The 20,628-nt window shown below is 42.6% G+C and overlaps 1 protein-coding gene across 1 annotated transcript in view; it reads right to left on the reverse strand.

The window, feature by feature from the left end:
* Positions 1-1,310: 1,310 nt before the first annotated feature.
* The window catches only part of wdr75 (WD repeat domain 75), a 22,573-nt gene continuing 3,255 nt past the window's right edge, over positions 1,311-20,628 (reverse strand). Inside the window, exons 6-21 of the mRNA XM_047814615.1 lie at positions 20,388-20,458; positions 20,028-20,144; positions 18,282-18,370; positions 16,888-17,046; positions 14,750-14,809; positions 14,518-14,633; positions 12,788-12,963; positions 11,710-11,861; positions 10,161-10,341; positions 8,488-8,582; positions 8,160-8,255; positions 6,438-6,607; positions 6,205-6,264; positions 3,862-4,005; positions 3,640-3,728; positions 1,311-2,430 (exon numbers count right to left, since the gene is read on the reverse strand). Coding sequence (XP_047670571.1) covers positions 2,217-2,430; positions 3,640-3,728; positions 3,862-4,005; positions 6,205-6,264; positions 6,438-6,607; positions 8,160-8,255; positions 8,488-8,582; positions 10,161-10,341; positions 11,710-11,861; positions 12,788-12,963; positions 14,518-14,633; positions 14,750-14,809; positions 16,888-17,046; positions 18,282-18,370; positions 20,028-20,144; positions 20,388-20,458 — 1,989 coding nt within the window. The 3' untranslated portion in view covers positions 1,311-2,216. The remainder of the gene's footprint in view (positions 2,431-3,639; positions 3,729-3,861; positions 4,006-6,204; positions 6,265-6,437; positions 6,608-8,159; positions 8,256-8,487; positions 8,583-10,160; positions 10,342-11,709; positions 11,862-12,787; positions 12,964-14,517; positions 14,634-14,749; positions 14,810-16,887; positions 17,047-18,281; positions 18,371-20,027; positions 20,145-20,387; positions 20,459-20,628) is intronic.

A 20,628-nucleotide genomic window follows, 5' to 3' on the forward strand; every position in this document is an offset into this window, starting at 1 on the left:
TTCAGCTAAAAGGGAAGTTGTGGCCTAATGGTTAGAGAGTTTGACTCCTGACCCTAAGGTCGTGGGTTCGAATCTCGGGCCGGCCACGACTGAGGTGCCTTGAACAAGGCACCGAACCTCCCCCAACTGCTCCCCGAGCGCTGCAGCATAAATGGCTGCCCACTGCTCAGGGTGTGTGTTCACTTTGGATGGGTTAAATGCGGAGAACGACTTCTGAGTATGGGTCACCGTACTTAACTGTATGTCACGTCACCTTTTCCAGCTGAACACCCACAAAGTGGTGGAGTTCAGAAAGAACCTTAAACCACAACCATCCCCCCCCCCCCCCCCACTTCTTGACAGTCACTGAATCACTATTTGGCAGATCTTGGAAAGGAAGGCTAACATAGTCTTGGTCAGAGGGGCAATACAGTAAAGGAGGAACTAGAACCTGCCTGAGGAACTGTTGCAATTCTGCACACGAATGCTTGAGTCTATCCATAACTGTCTGGTTTGGCTCTGCACCAAACAAGATATATTCAGACTACAAAAGATCGGCAGGACAGGAAACTGGATCAGCACCAACCACCTCTCCCTCCAGAGTCTGGATTCATCCAGAAGTAGGAAATGGGCAATAAAAAAAACGGGTTAATTTCCACCCTGAACACATCCTGCTCAATCTCGTCCTCTCTGGCAAATGCTAAAACATTCATAGTTTCTTTCCCTTCCTCTTCCTCACCAGTCATTGGTCTTAATGTGGCTTTCACTCTCGCTGTGTAATATTTGATCTCTATGCAATAATTATGTGCACTTTTGAGCAACCACCAAACCACTGATACTAATTTCTGCTTGCACATTTTACCTACCTCGTGATGTAAAGTAATCACACACTATATACACACAGTAAACACTTCCACCTTTTACGTGCTCTGTATTCTCATGTAGTCCAGTTTTTTTGGGCATCATTAACCGGCAATAATTTCCCTGTCGAAGCGTACATTAAAACTAATAATACGGATTCCGAACCATTCAAGTACGTAGATTCCGAATCATTTAAGTACGTAGATTCCGAATCATTTAAGTACGTAGATCGAACGGAATGCAATGCAACTAATCTTAATGACGAAGATTTCCAGGAACATTTAAAGAAAAAACAAATCATTCGAGAGTCATTACATCACATGTCCTGTTAAAAAAAAAAGTGGCATTGATCCAAAACAGTGAGCTGAGCCAAATAATCTGACTCACTTATCGAGCCATAATTCCATCACTCGTGTTACATGTCGTGTTGTATGTGCTGCTGAGAAGCAGAAACGTTACTCTAAACAATACTCAGAAAATGTGAGTGTTTATGAAACTGGAGTTTGAAAGAAGTAAAACATTTTTGGTTCCAAAAAACTTTTTTTTTTTTTTTTAAATAAAATTACAGGCAATACAAATGTGTTTATGGCTAATTCTGAAATACAAAAAACAGACACAGCTTTCTCAAACATCTCCAAACACATTGATACAATCCACATAAACCAGACCGTTTTGTACAATGTCCTCCTTTGTTCCTTTACAATTTACGGTAACATCTACGTGGATAAAACAAGCTAATAAACCAGCTGCGGTTTCCCTCAGCTTCAAATCCACATTTACCATCATCTGAAAATGATTGCCATCTTGTGTTAGATGACGTCCGTGCTGTTTGGATTTGAAAATGATTTTGATGCTTTATTTTAAAACTGTGAATCAAGTTTTTTTTAATGGATGAACGGCAAAATGTTAAAAAACTCCATTTAAAAATAATCACATGTACAAAATTCTACTGTCATCAATATTCAGTCTAAATGCATACAGTAACATTGTGTGTATGACGATCGGCTGGAACAGCGTTGACTCTGAACATTTTGCACGCAAGATTCATTTTTAAAATCAGATTTCGGAGGAAATTGGGGATTTATGGGAGGAAACCCGAGAACCCGGATGTGGACACAGAGAGCGTGTAAAACTTCAGAGATGTTAAACCGAGCTCTGGATTGAATCCTGGTGCTGTGAGACGGCATCGTTACCCGTTACTGCTCCGAATCCCGACTAGATTCATAACTTCAAAATAAAACATTTACAAAATTCAAACAGACGGCACAAATGTTTTATACAGAATAAACATGACCTATGCAACATTTTTCATTATTACCTTTAGAACCATAGTGTGTGTGTGTGTGTGTGTGTGTGTTGTGATGGTTGGTGTTCAACTATGAGTTGACATAATTCGACATCCAGCTGAAGTCAGTCTCTCTCACACTCTTCACTTCCCTTTCCTCCGTTTTGGAGAGCTGCGGTTTCGGCTCCAGGACGGAACCTAGAGATCGGATTTCTTGCTGACGATCGATTGTTTTCATTTCCTCATCTGATTCGTCTTCCTCCTTTTCGCTCTCTACTTCCTGTTCGAGAGGCTCCTTCTCATTTCTGTATGAAAACATTGATGCGTTAAAGTGCGTTCGGGCGAGAAGACAAAACACCTTAAAGGCACCGAAGAGCTTAAAACGGAGAAGATTCGACTCGGATTGATCTGTTCAGGGTTGCTCGTTCGGGATAAATCTGAATTTTTAAAAAATATTTCTGAAAAGCTGCTTTGAGACGATATCCGTTGTTAAAAGTGAAATACAATAAAATTGATGTGGTTTAATAAACATCTCATCAGTGTGTCTTAAGCACTATTCGGACTGGATTAGTTCTACGTGGGGACGTGGGGGGTAAAGTAATTATTACCAGAGCTTCTCTGTGATTTTAGTCCCGTCCGAATGTGCCATCTCGGTAATCATTATGGACAATGTCAGTAAAGATTACGGCGACTTTTACCTTCTGTAAAAAGGTCCGGAAAAATTACCTCAGGTAATACTGATCCCGTCCGAATAGACCCGCTGTAAATATGTACGGTAAAATTCCGTCATTTCCTGTTTAAAAGTCAAGTTGTCTGTTTGCGCACGTGATAACAGGAAGCAACGTCATACGACAAGGAGGTTACTGTGGTGCGTAAAGAGTTACTTCTCCCACTTCTGATAGTTTTACTGAGATGTCTTGTCCCGTGCGAATTGACCAATTAATATTACAGACGTCCTGAGGTAAAATCGCATTACTCCACGTCCCCACGTAAAACTAATCCCGTCCGAATAGGGCTTTAGACTAAAATCATCCAATAACGCAACTCAGCCACGTCCTCCTTGTACAGGGCGCCATTACTTTTGATAGACCGAGTTTCATTTAAATTCCTGGATTTAGGTTTCTTTCAAGTAATTTATATGAGGTGACTAAACTAAAAGATTTAAACTTTAAACTTGTTCTGAATTCACTAATCTAGAATGTTGCACATGTTAATTGATTATATATGTTAAAAAATAAATAAATAAATAAATAAATAAATAAAATGAAACAGAATTAAAGCTTGAACGCATTGAAATTCTATTCTGCCTTCAATTCAAACAATAACTTCCGACGACAGTTCTGTGGGTAGATATCTTACAAAGATCGGGTCGAGAATTTCACCATCACGACGGTCACAAATGTTTTTATCTTGTTATTATTTAGATATTAAAAAAAAAAAAAAGAAAGAAAGAAAAAAGGTCATGACTCAGCAGCTACTCCATCACGGTGAGGAGGAACGGAAGGATGACGTACCTGCTCCCGTTGGAGATGAGCAGAGATTTGACGAACATCGAGCAGAGGACCGAGGCTGCAGGAAGCACGTGAGCTGGAGTGTGCAGTAACTACAGACGTCGGATCAGCAACGACAAAACACAGAGCAAGTCAGGAGAAACACACAAACATCAATTAATGCAAAACACAACTTAGATGGTGGAGAAACACAAGGGGATAAAATACGACCGGTGTTCATCTGACCTCTTTCATGGCGACTGATCCCTGAGGAAGCTGAGCTCTATCAGGAGTCTGACTGGAAGCCGAGTCTTTCTTCTCCTGTGCCGAGTTGTGTTTCCCCAGTAAAAGGTAAAACGGTGTGACTGCCACACTGTCATCAACCAGCAGCTACAGGACACAATTACACTAATTAAAAATCAACACAAGCAAAAAACAGATTGCAAAGTTACAGATCTGATGACCGACTCACTTTATTTGCCCAAACAGTGAATCGATCAAGACCTTTAGGGGCTTTTTACACCTGGTCACTTCCTGCGTTTTCTGTGATCACATAGCTATCCGACGGTACAAACCCCTTCAGGAGGTGGTCTGGGATGCGTTACAGATGAAACTGGACAGGTGTAAATGAATGTGGTTGTTCGAGCCACATACGTCAGCACTATACTCCTCCCAAACGGAAGTACGTCACTCGCAGGTGATCTTTCACCCAGGCGTCTCGTCGGGTCTTAAAACGCGCTGCTGCCTCCAGTAAAAATGCAGCAAACAGTAAACGATGTTTTTTTTGTAGCATAACCGCCGTAACGAGTTTTTCTGTCTTCTTTTTGATCGCGTTCTGAAAACCGCATACACCAAAGCATGTTCCATTTCAATTACCCCAGAAATGAGGTAAAATATTAGCATTTTGGGCGGGAGTAGAAAGATCGGATCGATACCCGATTCAACAAAAGACGCATTTATGTGGCCTGATGTAAATGGAACAGTTTAAACAAATCAGATAGCTATCGGATCAGGTGTAAAAAGGCCCAGAGATTCTTCAATATAATTTACAAACATATTTCAAATCTCTGTAAAAAAAACAAACAAACAAGAAAAAAAATCCTAACTTCTGTATCTTTAGTATAAAACTGTAGGATAATAAACTTTTGAATGAATGTGAATGCTGAAAAACATTCAGACAAGTTCGCGTGAATCAAATGTTCAAATGAAACAAAATGCAATAAATTATTCAAACGAAATAAAACAAGGAATTAAATATTTAAATTAATTTAGAACTAGATTTGTAAATTTCGTCGCAACAAATTGTGATGTTGGCTTTGACGATGCAAGTATTCGCAAATGCCGTTGCTTTTTGGAGGCGAGTGGGCGTAAGTGTCAGTGTTACTTTTGAAGGCAAGTAAACAGAAAGATAGGGTGCCAAAACATTTGGAGGCAAGTGGAGACGGGCATGTGACATCATCCGAATACTCTTGAGGAAGTTCCTCCCATTATGCTATGTTTTGCTGGGTCACATGTCCATGTTGTGCTAATTATTGATTTTCACGTGACATCACCAGAATACATGTGAGGCAGTTCCCCTGATTGGGCTGAGTGTTTTGATATATGACATGTCCATGTTGTGCTAATTTTTGATTTTGCTTATTTTGGGGGCAGGGCTGCACGTGACGTCACGTGTTGTCGAGTGCCATCATCACAATACCCGTGAGGAAGTTCCCCTCATTGTTCTGAGTGTTTTGATATGTCACATGTCCATGTTGTAAAAAGTTTTTTGATTTTGCCTGTTTTGGGGGCGGGGCTGCGGGACAACCGGAAGGTCATTCGGTACACCAATATAAACTTTGTTCAGAGTATCACCCTAAAGGAGCTGGCCCAGTTTGGTGTAGACAGTTCGGAAGCTCGCAGAGTTATAAACCTCCAAAATTTATAATGAGAGTCTAAGGGAAAAAAGGCCACTTTGAGACCCAGTACCGGAAGTACCGGTACTCGGATCGCTTAGAAAAGTAACAGCAATAAACTTCAGACCAGAGTCTATAACATATCCGAATTTGGTGCAAGGAGTTACTATTGACTAAACTTTTATCTAAGCTCAAATAGGAAAACAGAACATTGGCTTCTACAAAGCGACATAATGAACGTGAACACTGTGCCAAATAATGAAATGAACTGAAATACTGAATCAAATATTCAAATGAATTAAAATACTGAAAGAAATATCCAAATGAAATAAAACAGAATTGAACATTAAAAATTCATTTAGAATGAATCTGAAAACAGCACCAAATGAATTTGAATTCTGAATCAAATATTCAAATAAAACAAACTGAATCAAATATCCAAATGAATTCGAATACCGAATCATATTTATATAAGAATGAATGTAAACACTGCACCAAGTATGAAATGAATTCAAATACTTTAAAATGTATTTTAAAGATTTGAGAAATTTGCGCAAGACAAATGTTCAAAACTTCTTAGCTAACCACCAGCTTTTCCTTTACACACCACGATACTGAGGGCACATGAGATAACTAGGTCTTTAGAGGTTATCTGAAAAGCAGGACTCATGGAGTGTGTTGATAAAACGCTGACCTGTTTCCTCGAGCTCAGGATCCGCTCATCCTCTGTTCTGGTGCTGAAGGTCAGTAAGTCCTGTGAATAAATCAAGGTGAGGTCGGTATACGCTCGATTGCTCCACACAACTGAACTTAAATATTACTATTACAGTAAATTGGTGGAGGAAATGAAGTGTTTTTGCAGAGAGTGAAATGTCAACTGTTGGATAATCCCATATGGAACAAATAAAAAAAGTTTAAAACATGTACCATGTTCTCTGTGAGGAAGTAGAGGCGAGATCTGTTGAGCCACTGTGTCCTCTCGTCACAGCTATCCAGCGGCTCGTCTCTTGGAGCGAACGCAGAGCGCTGAACTTTTCCTGAGCACACGGCCTTTTGGGTGAACAGGGGCCTCGGCTCACTGGGTTTGAAAACAAACACTGCACAGAGAAGACACCGAGTTAGTATAGTGTTCTATCCACCTTTAGCCCACATTTACTACCCCTGGTCCTAATCCCCAAACCCTAAAAACCACTGGCCCTGCATCAATAACCCCAGGTTACACCGAGGGCCCAGTTTCCTCTTTCCTTAACCTCTTCCCAGTCCTAATGGTTCCTAAATTTCCCCATAACCTCAATCCCTTTCTTGTAACCCCAATTCTTACTTCCTCATACTCCCAATCTGATACTTCTCCATAAACCCAATCCCTCTTCCTCACAACCTCAAGCCTTATAACCCCAGTTCTGCTTCCCTTACCCTCCACTTTTGCTTCCCAGTTATTCCAATCTTACTTCCACAGATCCCCAAGCCCACTACCCAAATCCCCTGTTCTTGTTTCCCCATAACCCCAATCCCAGATCATTTCATTCATTCATTCATTCATTCATCTTCTACCGCTTATCCGAACTTCTCGGGTCACGGGGAGCCTGTGCCTATCTCAGGTGTCATCGGGCATCGAGGCAGGATACACCCTGGACGGAGTGCCAACACATCACAGGGCACACACACACTCTCATTCACTCACACACTACGGACAATTTTCCAGAGATGCCAATCAACCTACCATGCATGTCTTTGGATCGGGGGAGGAAACCGGAGTACCCGGAGGAAACCCCCGAGGCACGGGGAGAACATGCAAACTCCACACACACACTAGGTGGAGGCAGAAATCCTGCTTCCCCACTACCCCCAATCTTGCTTCACTGACACTGTTTTCGTTTCCTCATAACCCAACAACACTTCCCCCTACACCAAGGTGTCGGCGACCTTAAGCACTCAGAGAGCCATTTGGACCGGTTTCCCACAGAAAAAAAACACAGAGCCACAAAAACCCATTTGACATCTAAAATGAAGAAAACACGGCTTATTTTAATGTTACAAGAACATCAATCTTAATCTTAGAATTTCATTTTTTTAAACTAACAAACTAAAATAAAAATACATTTGAATTAAATTTTTATTTTCCAAATCTACAGGGAGCCGCAGCAGAGGGATGAATGAGCCACTTGCGGCTCCGGAGCTGCGGGTTGCCCGACCGCTGCCATACACCACCCCGACTTCCTCACAAACCCACATAAACCCTAATCCTGCTCCCCTATAAACCCTAATCCTGCCCCCCCCACAAACCCTAATCCTGCTCCCCCATAAAACCCTAATCCTGCTCCCCCATAAACCCTAATCCTGCTCCCCCATAAAACCCTAATCCTGCTCCCCCATAAAACCCTAATCCTGCTCCCCCATAAAACAGTAATCCTGCTCCCCCATAAAACAGTAATCCTGCTCCCCCATAAACCCTAATGCCACTACCCCATAAAACCCAAAAACAAAAAGTTTAAGTGCACAGGTCTAAAACAGACCAAGAAAGGCTAACTATAACTTCCAGACTACAGGCTAGATCAGATTCTTTATTTAAGATGTTCCTCAGGTGAGAGGTGGAGAGAATAGTGCTGATGAATGAGAACACACTCCTCACTCCTGTGTTTATATACTTACAGTCAGTGTTTCCAGAGTGATGGCAGAATGCAGCCACATTTTCAGACAGAGGGTCTGACCGCAGCATACACACATCCATTGACGTGGTCCATTCCACTGTGAGGAAACAGCACGGTCAGTCAATACAGCTGACCAGACATACACACACACACACACACACACACACACTCCGCAAATACTTTACTGATCAAAGTCCTGCTCAAAGTCAGGTTTGTTGAGACAGGTGTCCCACTGGCCTTTCACACACACACACACAGACACACAGACACACACAGACACACAGACACACAGACACACACACACACTCTTAAACACACAAAATACTAACGTGAGCTGGTGAGAAGGTTCCAGCAGCACAGCAAATTTTTTGTGGTGGTGCTGAGCAAGTACTTGGAACAGTTTAGACGCCCAAAGCAGAGATCCCTGGAGGATGAAAGCATTCAGAGATGAGCATTTAATAATTTAATCTCCATCACATCCATGTTCACTGCCGATCACGATTCGTAGCAACCTTTCCCTAAATACCGGTTGTTTGACCTTCTTAAGATTTCCCGCCTTATGGCACATTTTGTAACGTATGCTTCCTGTGACCCTGCTGGTAGAAATGTGTTACTGTAAGCGAAGTAACAAACATTTCCGAACTTCAGCGTGTTGAGCATCATGTGGCTGCAGAAGCAAGAGAACACACATTCGTACAATATGCGTTTTTTAAATAAGAACGAACGCTAACTAACTTACGCTTATCATAAATTGCCACAAAGGGGTTAACAGCTGACAGCTACTCGGTGTTGTCGATCCTTTATTTAGCTAACCTAGAGGTCTAAAAATCCCCAAATGACAAAGCGATTAAACGATAACCCATCGAAGTTACATCAGCTTCCCTCGGCGTTCCTCGTTAGTAAATAAACCCGCCAGTGCGCCCTTCTTCAAGGCTAATCGGATCGCTAGATTCAGCCAACTTCAATAAAAACTTATTGAAATTCAATCAGCTTTGGACCTTTAGACAGGGTTAAAATCAGGGATGTCCAGAAGTCTTCACAACTGACCAAACGATCAATGAGGAGAACACGTGCAACTGTTACACTGACCAAAGTCCTGAACTAACTAACGCGCTAAATCCATAAATCTTTATTAAAAATGTTATGATTTCGGATTTTTACGATCTGTTATATAAAATAATACAAACTACAGTATTTTCCGCACCTAAAAGCCTTAAATTTTCTCAAAGATCGACCGTTCCAAAAATCTGTAAAAATGTTGTTGTGCGACTTTGGTAAGCGCTCCGCTTGATTGACTGTCGGACCGTTTCCCGCTTACACAGGGAATACATACACTACGTACGCTGGCAGCGATAAACCGATCAGAGGACATTACGTAATACGTACAGTACGTACGCTTACCTTCGCCACGCCTCCGGTAGGTATACTACCGGTATGTTGCAAAACAACATTTGTTTCTTCCTAACCATTATGCGCTCCACACTCCAGTCCAGTAGGTGGCGGTAAATGCACCTTAAGTTGGTTTGCCATCCGCTAATAAAAATCAAATGCTTACGAGGCACAATTCAAACTACAGGCTATCAGTTACGTGGTTGTAAATGGGAATAGAGCAGCTGAAAGGATTCAACATCAATGTATCTATGGCTCGGGAAGTGGAGGAAGCATGAAAATGTACTGCGCCAAGTTAAGAAGACACAGTAGATGATTACTTTGATGGATTTGTGGGAGAAGATTGATTAAAAAAATAATGTGTGTGTTGTTAAATAGTAGAATAAAGTTCAACTAAACTCACTGTTTTGCTTCTGTTACCTTTTTTGTAGACCGTATGTTTTAGCATGCGCCTTATAATGCGGTGCGCCTTATGGTGCGGAAAATACTGTAAATAAACTCACCATCACTCTGATAACTAAACATCCGTATTTTTCTCTGTAGAAATGTACTAAAACTCTTACAAATCCGTTCGGATACCGTGAAAGTGACGTGTTTTAACTGGTGGCCCCACCTGATGGCCCCTGGAGGTTGGCACAGCGTGGTCAAAATCCCCCAGGTGTCCACGCTCCAGACAGTCACCACCTCGCCAAAGCTCACGGCCAGCAGAGAGCCGTCGGCTGAGAAACAGCAGTTGTTGGGACGCAGGCCATGGTAGCTGCCTACAAAGTCACATGACCAGCAGGCCTGTTCCTCTGAGGAAAGAACAGGAAGAAACCGGGCAGGAGACGTTAGGAACAATTCCAGCTTGGAAAAAAACAAAACCCTGCCCTGCTCGTTTACTTCCCTCTATACATTCTTCTGGGAAATCTAATAGTTCCTCAGGGAGATTTTCTCTTTATTTACTCTGAGATCTGTGACTGATGTTCACCAGCCAGTGTGGTTAAAACAAAGGCGACTTTTATTGCTGTTCTATTCTTAAAGAAAGAAAGCAGAGGAAGTGAAGAAGCCCTCATTCTCATTTGGACTTCAACCATCATGGCCAGGGTTGAATTTCCCGAAGCTTAAAAAAAACAAAAGAACAGGTAGCACAACTAGCACGATCAAAATAAATATTACCCTTTAGTAACTCTTACTAAAGGAGAGAAACACAGTGATGCTTTGAATGCCTAAAATCACGCCACCTTGCCTGAATAGGCTCCTTTTGTACAAAGCGACTCTGCCCGGCGGCCTAAAGCGACTCTGCCCGGCGGCCTAAAGCGACTCTGCCCGGCGGCCTAAAGCGACTCTGCCCGGCGGCCTAAAGCGACTCTGCCCGGCGGCCTAAAGCGACTCTGCCCGGCGGCCTAAAGCGACTCTGCCCGGCGGCCTAAAGCGACTCTGCCCGGCGGCCTAAAGCGACTCTGCCCGGCGGCCTAAACGACAACGCATTTTTGTCTTCCGTTATTTCTTAACAACCACGTATAATTTGCACAAAAATCTTTCACAGATCATCTCATGGTCTATTTTATTTACTTATACAACCTCTTTATTATTAAGATCTCATTATTTCCACTTAACAACTTAAATCTTTATATTATCTTGCCGTTTGCTTTTTGATAGTTTCTCATCACCTTTTTTTTAACTTTTATATATAAAATTTTATTCACTCTCTCAGCATTTATGACGTTTCTTATGTAAGACTAATATTTTCTTTCTTTCGGCATTTAAAGTTCTTCCAAGATTACAAGACATTTCGATATTTATATAACTCTCATCTATGTTAATTTTCCTATATAATTATTTGTTATTGGAATAAATATTTAACGCTCCTCAATCGATCGATCGATACGCCCGGATGAATATTAGCTTCTAATTCTTAAACGCCGCGAGTTGTTTGGAACTCAGTCGAACACACGTGTACCTTAACGATTGGTATATCAATTAAAAACATTTAAAAGGCATAAGGTTTTAATTCCTAACACTTACCACTTGTCAAATTAACAAGAGTTTAGATCCAAGTAAAGACAAAAAATAACGACTATATAACGATCGTTACACAGCAAAGTCTTTCACTGTGGAGCTCTTTATTAAACACAGATGTGGTTTATACTCTAATGGAGGATGTAGAAGGTGGAACTCACTCTGCGTGTCCGAGTCTGACCCGAGCAGCCAGACTTTAAACTGTCCGTCTTTGGCGGTGGTCACCAGCATGGTGGTCTCTGTGGCAGGGCTGAAGCACAGGGCTGTAATCCTGTCATTGTGGGCAGCTGTTATGGTGGTGTTCAGCTCAAAGCTGAGAAGGACGAGAAAAGGTACAAAAAAAAAAATTGTTTGTACAGGGAAATATGTCTGGCTGGGAAGTTAAAGGTGGGGTCTCCGTTGTTTGAGAAATGCTTCAGAAAACTGAGTCGGGCCGACAAACAAAGCAAAAATCAAAACTAACGTGTAGCCAATGAGCAGAAAGGGGCGGGTTTTGTCAATATGAGCGGAGAAAGTGTTCAGTGCGCATGTGTGACATTAGCAGAAAGCGGTTTTAACATTGACATGGAGGATAAAAATAAAGAAAGAAAGCGAAGAAAGACTTACGATAAGGACGTGTTAATATAGGACCAGCTTTCCAGCGCTGGAGAGAACTGAAGGAGCAGGAAGTTGGCCACATATTAACAGGTTGGAGTTTCCCGAGTCAATAACTCCTGAGCTAAACGCTGTTACTACACAAATAACACCTCTTTTCTATCGTAGTAATGTAGAGAGGCAGCTACAACCGCATTTTGTGTAGTAACAGCGTTTAGCTCAGGAGTTATTGACTCGGGAAACTCCAACCTGTGAATATGTGGCCGACTTTACTTAAGACGCCGAGGCGCTTTTTTCCTTCTCGATAGGTGAGTAACGTTGGTTTTGCTTTGTTACACAGAACTAATATATGCCTTTGTCCTTTACATCATTATGCTTGTGTGGCATTTTTGCTTGTTTGTTTATCTACAATCGTATTGTTCTTCACTTCAGCTATGATAGACACATTTCTTTCTGTTAGTTGCCTGAGTTACGTATGTATGTGTGGGCGGAGCTATCGATACAAGGGTGGGACCCGATTGGGTTAGGGGCGTGTTTGTTTTGGTGATTTAAAATGTCAACATTGGCTTTCAAACAACGGAGACCCCACCTTTAAGAGAATTGTAAATATCCTCGGCATGCAAGTACAGAACTTTAACCTTGTACCTTTGTGCCGTCTCGTCGAAGCCCCAGAGTTTAAGTGAAAACTCAACATTGGTGTTTTTGCTGCTTCTCTCCTCAACCGTAGCCAACCAGGAGCCACGAGCATCAAATGCTGCCTTCACGACGTCAAACTGGTCCAGTCCTGCCTGGTAGATGTACTCCTGCTGCACGATGTCGAGCTAAAAAGAAAACATACGTACGTATAAAAATGTAGCCTGTCTTGTTCCAACCAGCGTCATCAAATGTTATGAAATGTCACCCTTAAAAATGAAATGTTAGCGAATCTCACAAGAAAACACCTCAAAATCTGAAATAAACCAAAAGCCAAAGGACCTGCAGCCAGATTTAAAGAGTTTTGTTCTCCAAGGTTATAAACGTTTGGTCTCAGCTGGTTAATTGCTATTTAATTTTATATATATTTGAACTCTATTTACTTTGTACTTTCTCCGTCTTCTGTTACCGATCTACACTGTTGAAGCGAACTGAATTAGAACGACACAAACACTCGAGTCTAAAGGCTACGCTGTGTGTGAGAAGTTTAAGGGGTTTTCCATTCCCCAGATTTTATATAACTCTAATCCTCACAAAGCTCTGCAGAGCCATGACTTTGCTGTTTTATGTTTAAAAAAAAATATAAAAAAAAAAGATAAAGGGGGAAAAAAAAAGTATAGAAAAAAAGAAAATATCTCTGGAACTCGTGATTTCACGTGAAAGATGCTTACAGCACATTCCCCTTTCCACTGGAAACCTGCAGAACACGGACTGAAGCATGTGATCGGGCGCCACACACACACACACACACGCGCGCGCGCACACACACACGCGTTAAATAATAACATGCTGTTATTTTCAGGGTCCTTTGTGTTGTGCAATATTCTTGGTTTCCACTTTTTTTTTCTTTTCAAGTCAGCGAGGCTCTGTTAGTGTCCAAAAACAATAAGCGTGTTTCCACATGCAGAAGATTCAACTAATTTTTGAACATGTACCGTGAAAAAAACCCTGAACAAAAGAACTAAAAAAGAGACGTTCATGTTCTGTTAATTTATGCAGCTTTGAATGAAAACGGCTAATTGACTTTATATTGACTCTTAATTCAGCCAGAAAGAGCTATTTGGTGGACTAAAGTGTGGACTAAATAACTTGCTATATAGCCTAAACGACTCCCCTCGTGGCCTAAACGACTCCCCTCGTGGCCTAAACGACTCCCCTCGTGGCCTAAACGACTCCCCTCGTGGCTCCTCTGTGGTACCACTCCTTTGTGGCTAAATATCACTCTGTGGTCTAATCCATCACATAAACAGCACTCACTCTCACTCATCTTCTACCGCTTATCTGAACTTCTCGGGTCACGGGGAGCCTGTGCCTATCTCAGGCGTCATCGGGCATCGAGGCAGGATACACCCTGGACGGGGTGCCAACCCATCACAGGACACACACACACACACTCATTCACTCACACACACACACTACGGACAATTTTCCAGAGATGCCAATCGACCTACCATGCATGTCTTTGGACCGGGGGAGGAAACCGGAGTACCCGGAGGAAACCCCCGAGGCACGGGGAGAACATGCAAACTCCACACACACAAGGCGGAGGTGGGAATCGAACCCCCAACCCTGGAGGTGTGAGGCGAACGTGCTAACCACTAAGCCACCGTGCCCCCCTAAATGGCACTCTTTGTGACCTAAATGATTCTGTGATCTAAATAACTTGTTATATTCCTACGTACACTGTAGAGCTGCTTGTCGCGCTGTAGGGAGTAAAACTGAAGCTGGCCTGGTTTTCCATTCAGCACCAGCGCTTTGCTGCGTGGGTCAATCATCAGCTCCGTGTGAATGGCATCTCCTGTAAGAGAAATATCTCCAGTTACACACAGAGTCTCAACAGATCTGCTGAGTCATGGTAAAGTAATGAGGGCTGTGTGTGTGTGTGTCTGTGTGTGTGTGTGTGTGTGTGTGTACCGTGGACGAGGCCTTGGATTACTGCTGATACTTTGAAGCTGCAGTGGATGATCGTAATCTCTGTACAGATTATAGAAAAGACAATGAGATAACGGGGAGAAGGCAAACAGGAGACAAATACAAGATTAAAGGTGATAAATATAACTGAATAATACGTTTAACTTCTTTTTTTAAATAAGATTTATGTAAATAAATCATTCTTATTCATTTTAAAAAGCACTAATGATCTATTTTCGGCTTTTCCCGTTAAGGGTCTCCACAGTGAATCATCTGTCTCCACCTAACTCTTTCCTCATATTCCTCGACTCGACCAGTTACCTTCATGTCCTCATTTAACACATCCATATATCTCCTCTTTGTCCTTCCTCTTGACCTCTGACCTGCAGCTCCATCTCCAACACCCTTCTACCAATATAACCGTCTCCCTAATCTCTACATGTCCAAACCATCTCAATCTAGTCTCGCTGTCCTTGTCCCCAAAACAGCACACCTGATCTGTCCCTCTGATGTGCTCGTTCCTGATCCTGTCCATCCTCGTCACTCCTAAAGAGAACCTCAACATCCTCATCTCTGCTACCTCCATCTCTGCCTCATGTCTTTACCTCACTGCTACAGTCTCTAACCCATACAGCAGAGATGCTCTCACTACTGTCTTCTACACCTTTCCTTTGGTTCTTGCTCACACTCTTCTGTCACACACACTCACACACACACAACACTCACATACACAAAACACTCTTCTGTCTCACACACACAACACTCCCGACACTCTTCTGTCTCACACACACACACAACACTCTTCTGTCACACACACTCACACACACACACAACACTCACATACACAAAACACTCTTCTGTCTCACACACACAACACTCCCGACACTCTTCTGTCACACACACACACACAACACTCTTCTGTCACACACACTCACACACACACACAACACTCACATACACAAAACACTCTTCTGTCTCACACACACAACACTCCCGACACTCTTCTGTCACACACACACAACACTCCCGACACTCTTCTGTCACACACACACAACACTCCCGACACTCTTCTGTCACACACACACACCCGACACTCTTCTGTCTCACACACACACACAACACTCTTCTGTCACACACACTCACACACACACAACACTCTTCTGTCACACACACACACACACACAACACTCTTCTGTCACACACACACACACACAACACTCTTCTGTCACACACACACACACACACAAACACTCCCGACACTCTTCTGTCACACACACACAACACTCCTGACACTCTTCTGTCACACACACACACACAACACTCCTGACACTCTTCTGTCACACACACACACACACAACACTCCTGACACTCTTCTGTCACACACACAACACTCACACACAACACTCCTGACACTCTTCTGTCACACTCACACACACAACACTCACACACAACACTCCTGACACTCTTCTGTCACACACACAACACTCACACACAACACTCCTGACACTCTTCTGTCACACTCACACACAACACTCACACAACACTCCTGACACTCTTCTGTCACACACACAACACTCACACACAACACTCCTGACACTCTTCTGTCACACTCACACACACAACACTCACACACAACACTCCTGACACTCTTCTGTCACACACACAACACTCACACACAACACTCCTGACACTCTTCTGTCACACACACACACAACACTCCTGACACTCTTCTGTCACACACACAACACTCACACACAACACTCCTGACACTCTTCTCCACCCACTCCAACCTGCACTCGTCTCTTCACCCCTTTTCCACATTCCCGTCACACTAGATATTTGACCCCAAACACTTGACTTCACCCCCCTGTAACCCCACCGTTCTACGTCCCTCCCCCTCCTTCACACACATGTATTCTGTCTCACTACATCTGCCTTTCATTCCTCTTCTTTCCAGAGCAGACCTCCACCTTTCCAGATCTTCCTCCACCTGCTCTCTGCTCTCACTACAGATCACAATGTCATCCACTAACATCACTGTCCCCAAAAGTAGTAGTAGTTTTTCCTTCTATCCTCGTATGTACTTTGTTTTATTAGTTTTTTCACGTCTAATTTTTCTGGACGGGTTCGGGGTCTCGTACTGTTGTCCGAGTGGCTCGTGCTGTACGTCTGTCCGTCCGCAGACACGGAGATGTGAAAAATGGCTCCGCCCAGACGAGGGAGGAAATCCTTCTTATTGACCTCGGAGCAATGCCATTGGACGAGCACAGACTCCACCCCTCCGCTCAGCAGGTGCGTACCTAACAGGAAAGAAACCACGCTTGAATACGAGGGAGTGAAATAACCAGCAGGTCAACAACGAAATCAAGATTCTACCAACGATGATTTCTGGGGTGAAATTTTTGGATCGATATCAGAAGCTTCTTCGACACGTCGACTGTCTAAATGCGCCGAGGAGAAGAGTCGGCGGCCGTGAAGCTGATTATTTTGTGATTTACTTCAGCAAGATCACTGAAGTGATTTATTCCTCTTACGCCGCACTGATGAACGAACAACGATGTTTTATTTGTTATTTATTCTCATTTTATACTTACAGTTATGTATATCTCAGTATATTAGATGCTGTGAAACATCAAACAAGTCAGTTCCTGTTCTCATTTATATTATAATAGCTATTAACGATCTTTCCCTCGCCAGCATCTCTGTAGGTCAGAAAATAAACTCGCCTTACTTTAAACTCAGTAACCGAGCATGTTTTCCAATAACGTTGTAAATTCCGTGGATTAATTTGAGATTAAAAATGTTACAGAAAAGTCGTAATTAACTGAAGGTTATGAGATTGGACGTTTCAAGCTTTGTTCTCATTTCACGTGGCTTCGTTTTCAGGATCGGGAAAACGTCTGACGCGACTCGCTCGCTTCACGCAGCTGGTTCTGGCATTAAAACGCACCATGTGAGCTTTAGGGCCTTTTTACACCCGGTCACTTCACGTGTTGTCTCTGATCCGATAGCTATCTGATTTGTTAAAACTGTTCCATTCACATCAGGCCACATAAACGCGTCTCGGCGAATCGGGTATCGATCCGATCTTTCTACTCCCGCCCAAAATGCTAATATATTTGACCTCATTTTCGGGGTAATTGAAACGGAACACGCTTTTGTACATTTGGTATGCTTAAATATACTTTTGTTTCTATATGTTTTACAAAGCTTTTATTGGACGCTTTCATCGCTCCATAGAGCAATAATTGCCTGCGTGTCGTCCATGTTATTTGTTTCTGGCGCGATGCACGACTCGTGCGTCACCTGCGAGTGACGTACTTCCGTTTGGGAGGAGTATAGCGCTGACGTATGTGGCTTGAACAACCACATTCATTTACACCTGTCCAGTTTCATCGTCTCCAAAACGTTTCGGAGGACATTTAGACCTGGTCTTTTTACCGTCGGATAGCTATCTGATCACAGAAAACGCAGGAAGTGACCAGGGGTAAAAAGCCCCTTAGTGATTAGTGTAGCTGAAGTGGGCGTGGCTTACCCTCCGGTGTGAAACACAAGGTGTTGACGGCGTCGTGGTGCCAGTGTTGAGTGGAGTACGTGTACTCCTTCTTCTGATTGAAGTTTCTCCTGTAAACAGAGAAAACATTCACTTTTCAATCCAAAAAAACATTAGTTTGTATATTTAAATGTCCTCAAACACGAAGCACACGATGATTCTTTAAACACTGGTTTCTGTTTCCTCTCTCTCGTCCTGATCTCTCTCTCCAGTTTCTCTACTCTGCTTAAAGCTCTATCTTATTCCTCCTCTATTTTAAGTCATGCTTCTGTGATTCCAATGTTTTCCCAAATTAATTGAATAATTTATTCCACCTGTCTGATTACTCGTCACCTTTTTCCTTCCTCCTATTTCACCCCCCTTCTTTTCCTCCCCATTCTACTTCCACACTTGTGGAGGCTTTCAGGAAAGTTCTGCACAAATCTGGGCCGGCCGAGTTCCGTCAGCGCTCTAGCACCACCACCAGGCCAAACATGAGTCTAAATTCGGAGATCGTTCCTGGCCATGACATAATTGAAAAGCTAATTAGCAACATCTCAGGGTCGAGATGAATTCAACACGTCCTGTGGGATCGACTTCTGCCAGTTAGTTTTTCAGTCATCTTGGTTTTCATTCATTCATTTTCTACCGCTTATCCGAACTTCTCGGGTCACGGGGAGCCTGTGCCTATCTCAGGCGTCATCGGGCATCGAGGCAGGATACACCCTGGACGGAGTGCCAACCCATCACAGGACACACACACACACTCTCATTCACTCACACACTATGGACAATTTCCCAGAGATGCCAATCAACCTACCATGCATGTCTTTGGACCGGGGGAGGAAACCGGAGTACCCGGAGGAAACCCCCGAGGCACGGGGAGAACATGCAAACTCCACACACACAAGGCGGAGGCGGGAATCGAACCCCCAACCCTGGAGGTGTGAGGCGAACGTGCTAACCACTAAGCCACCGTGACCCCCTTATTAATCTTTATATTAACCCTTTGTTCTATGTTTATGTTCTGTAAAGCTGCTCTGTGATGACGTCAATTGCAAAAAGCGCAATACAAATAAACTTGAATTGAACTGTATCAGGTTTGTTTTATATTACAGATGTATCTCAGTCTACCTCAGTTTTATTTCTGTTTACAAAACACTGCACAGATTTTACACACTTTATTATAGCTATAGCTAGTGAACTTCCTTGCACTAAATTCTCAGGTTTCTCTGTTTATATTTAACACTTTATGAAGCATTATTTACATTTTCTTTCATTTTGCACCTTAAATGTTAAGAGATAATAATTAAGTCTTCATTAATACATTATAATTATTTGAGGTTTCCTGGTTGTTGACATTTCTGTCTTAATAACTGAGGGGATTCTGATCAGAGGAAGGTTAAGTTTATAATAAAAATGTTTAAATGTAATTTTATAATAAACTTATTTTAAATGGGTCATAAAAAATATCAATAATTATTGATATCGACAGATATAAAATACTGATATCGTGATACAGTTTTCGGCTGTATCGCCCAGCCCTAATTCTGAAGCCTGAAGTTATGGCTCTGCTTTCCTGTGACTGCTTAGGCATCAACTGTAGCACATCGGAGAATGTGCAGCTCACAGAGTCTGGTTACTTGGAGCTTTAATTATTACTAATTATTATTATAATTATTTAGTGTTAATATTTAAGCTGGAGTAAGAGTGCGTGTGTGTGTGTGTGTAAACACTCCTCGTTCTTACCAGAGCCGGATTTTGCCGTCTTCGTGTCCGGTAGCGATGCAGTCGTCTTTAGGGTGACAGGCCACACAGGTGAAGGCGTTTCTGGCACCTTTCTTATCCGTGGCCTTCAGAGAAAACCTGTATTAAAGATGGATGAATGTGGATTAGAGCACATCTGTAACCAGACGCTAAACAGGAGCAGAAACACGAGTGAGGCATGACACAGCACTTATTTACTCACTGGGTCTGTTACTGCACACCCTGAACCTCACTGACTCCATTACAACAACAGCTGTGTCATGATTACTCTGTGTGTGTGTGTGTGTGTGTGTGTGTGTGTGTGTGTATCTGTGTCATGCTTACTGTGTGTGTGTGTGTTACCTGAATGTCTTCTGCTTCCTGAAGAAATACACCTGCAACTGCAGTCCCTTAACGGCAGCCAGATATTCCCCCTGCACACACAAAGACAAACACACATATAATAGACAAAGACACACACACACACACACACACACACACACACACACACACACACACAGTTATAGCTCTTATAGTCCTAAACTAGAAAACAGGACAAAATGAAGACAAATGTAACTTAATCACTAAAGATTTGTGGAGTATT

This window comes from Tachysurus fulvidraco, chromosome 6, assembly GCF_022655615.1.
Source record: "Tachysurus fulvidraco isolate hzauxx_2018 chromosome 6, HZAU_PFXX_2.0, whole genome shotgun sequence".
Taxonomy (NCBI): domain Eukaryota; kingdom Metazoa; phylum Chordata; class Actinopteri; order Siluriformes; family Bagridae; genus Tachysurus; species Tachysurus fulvidraco.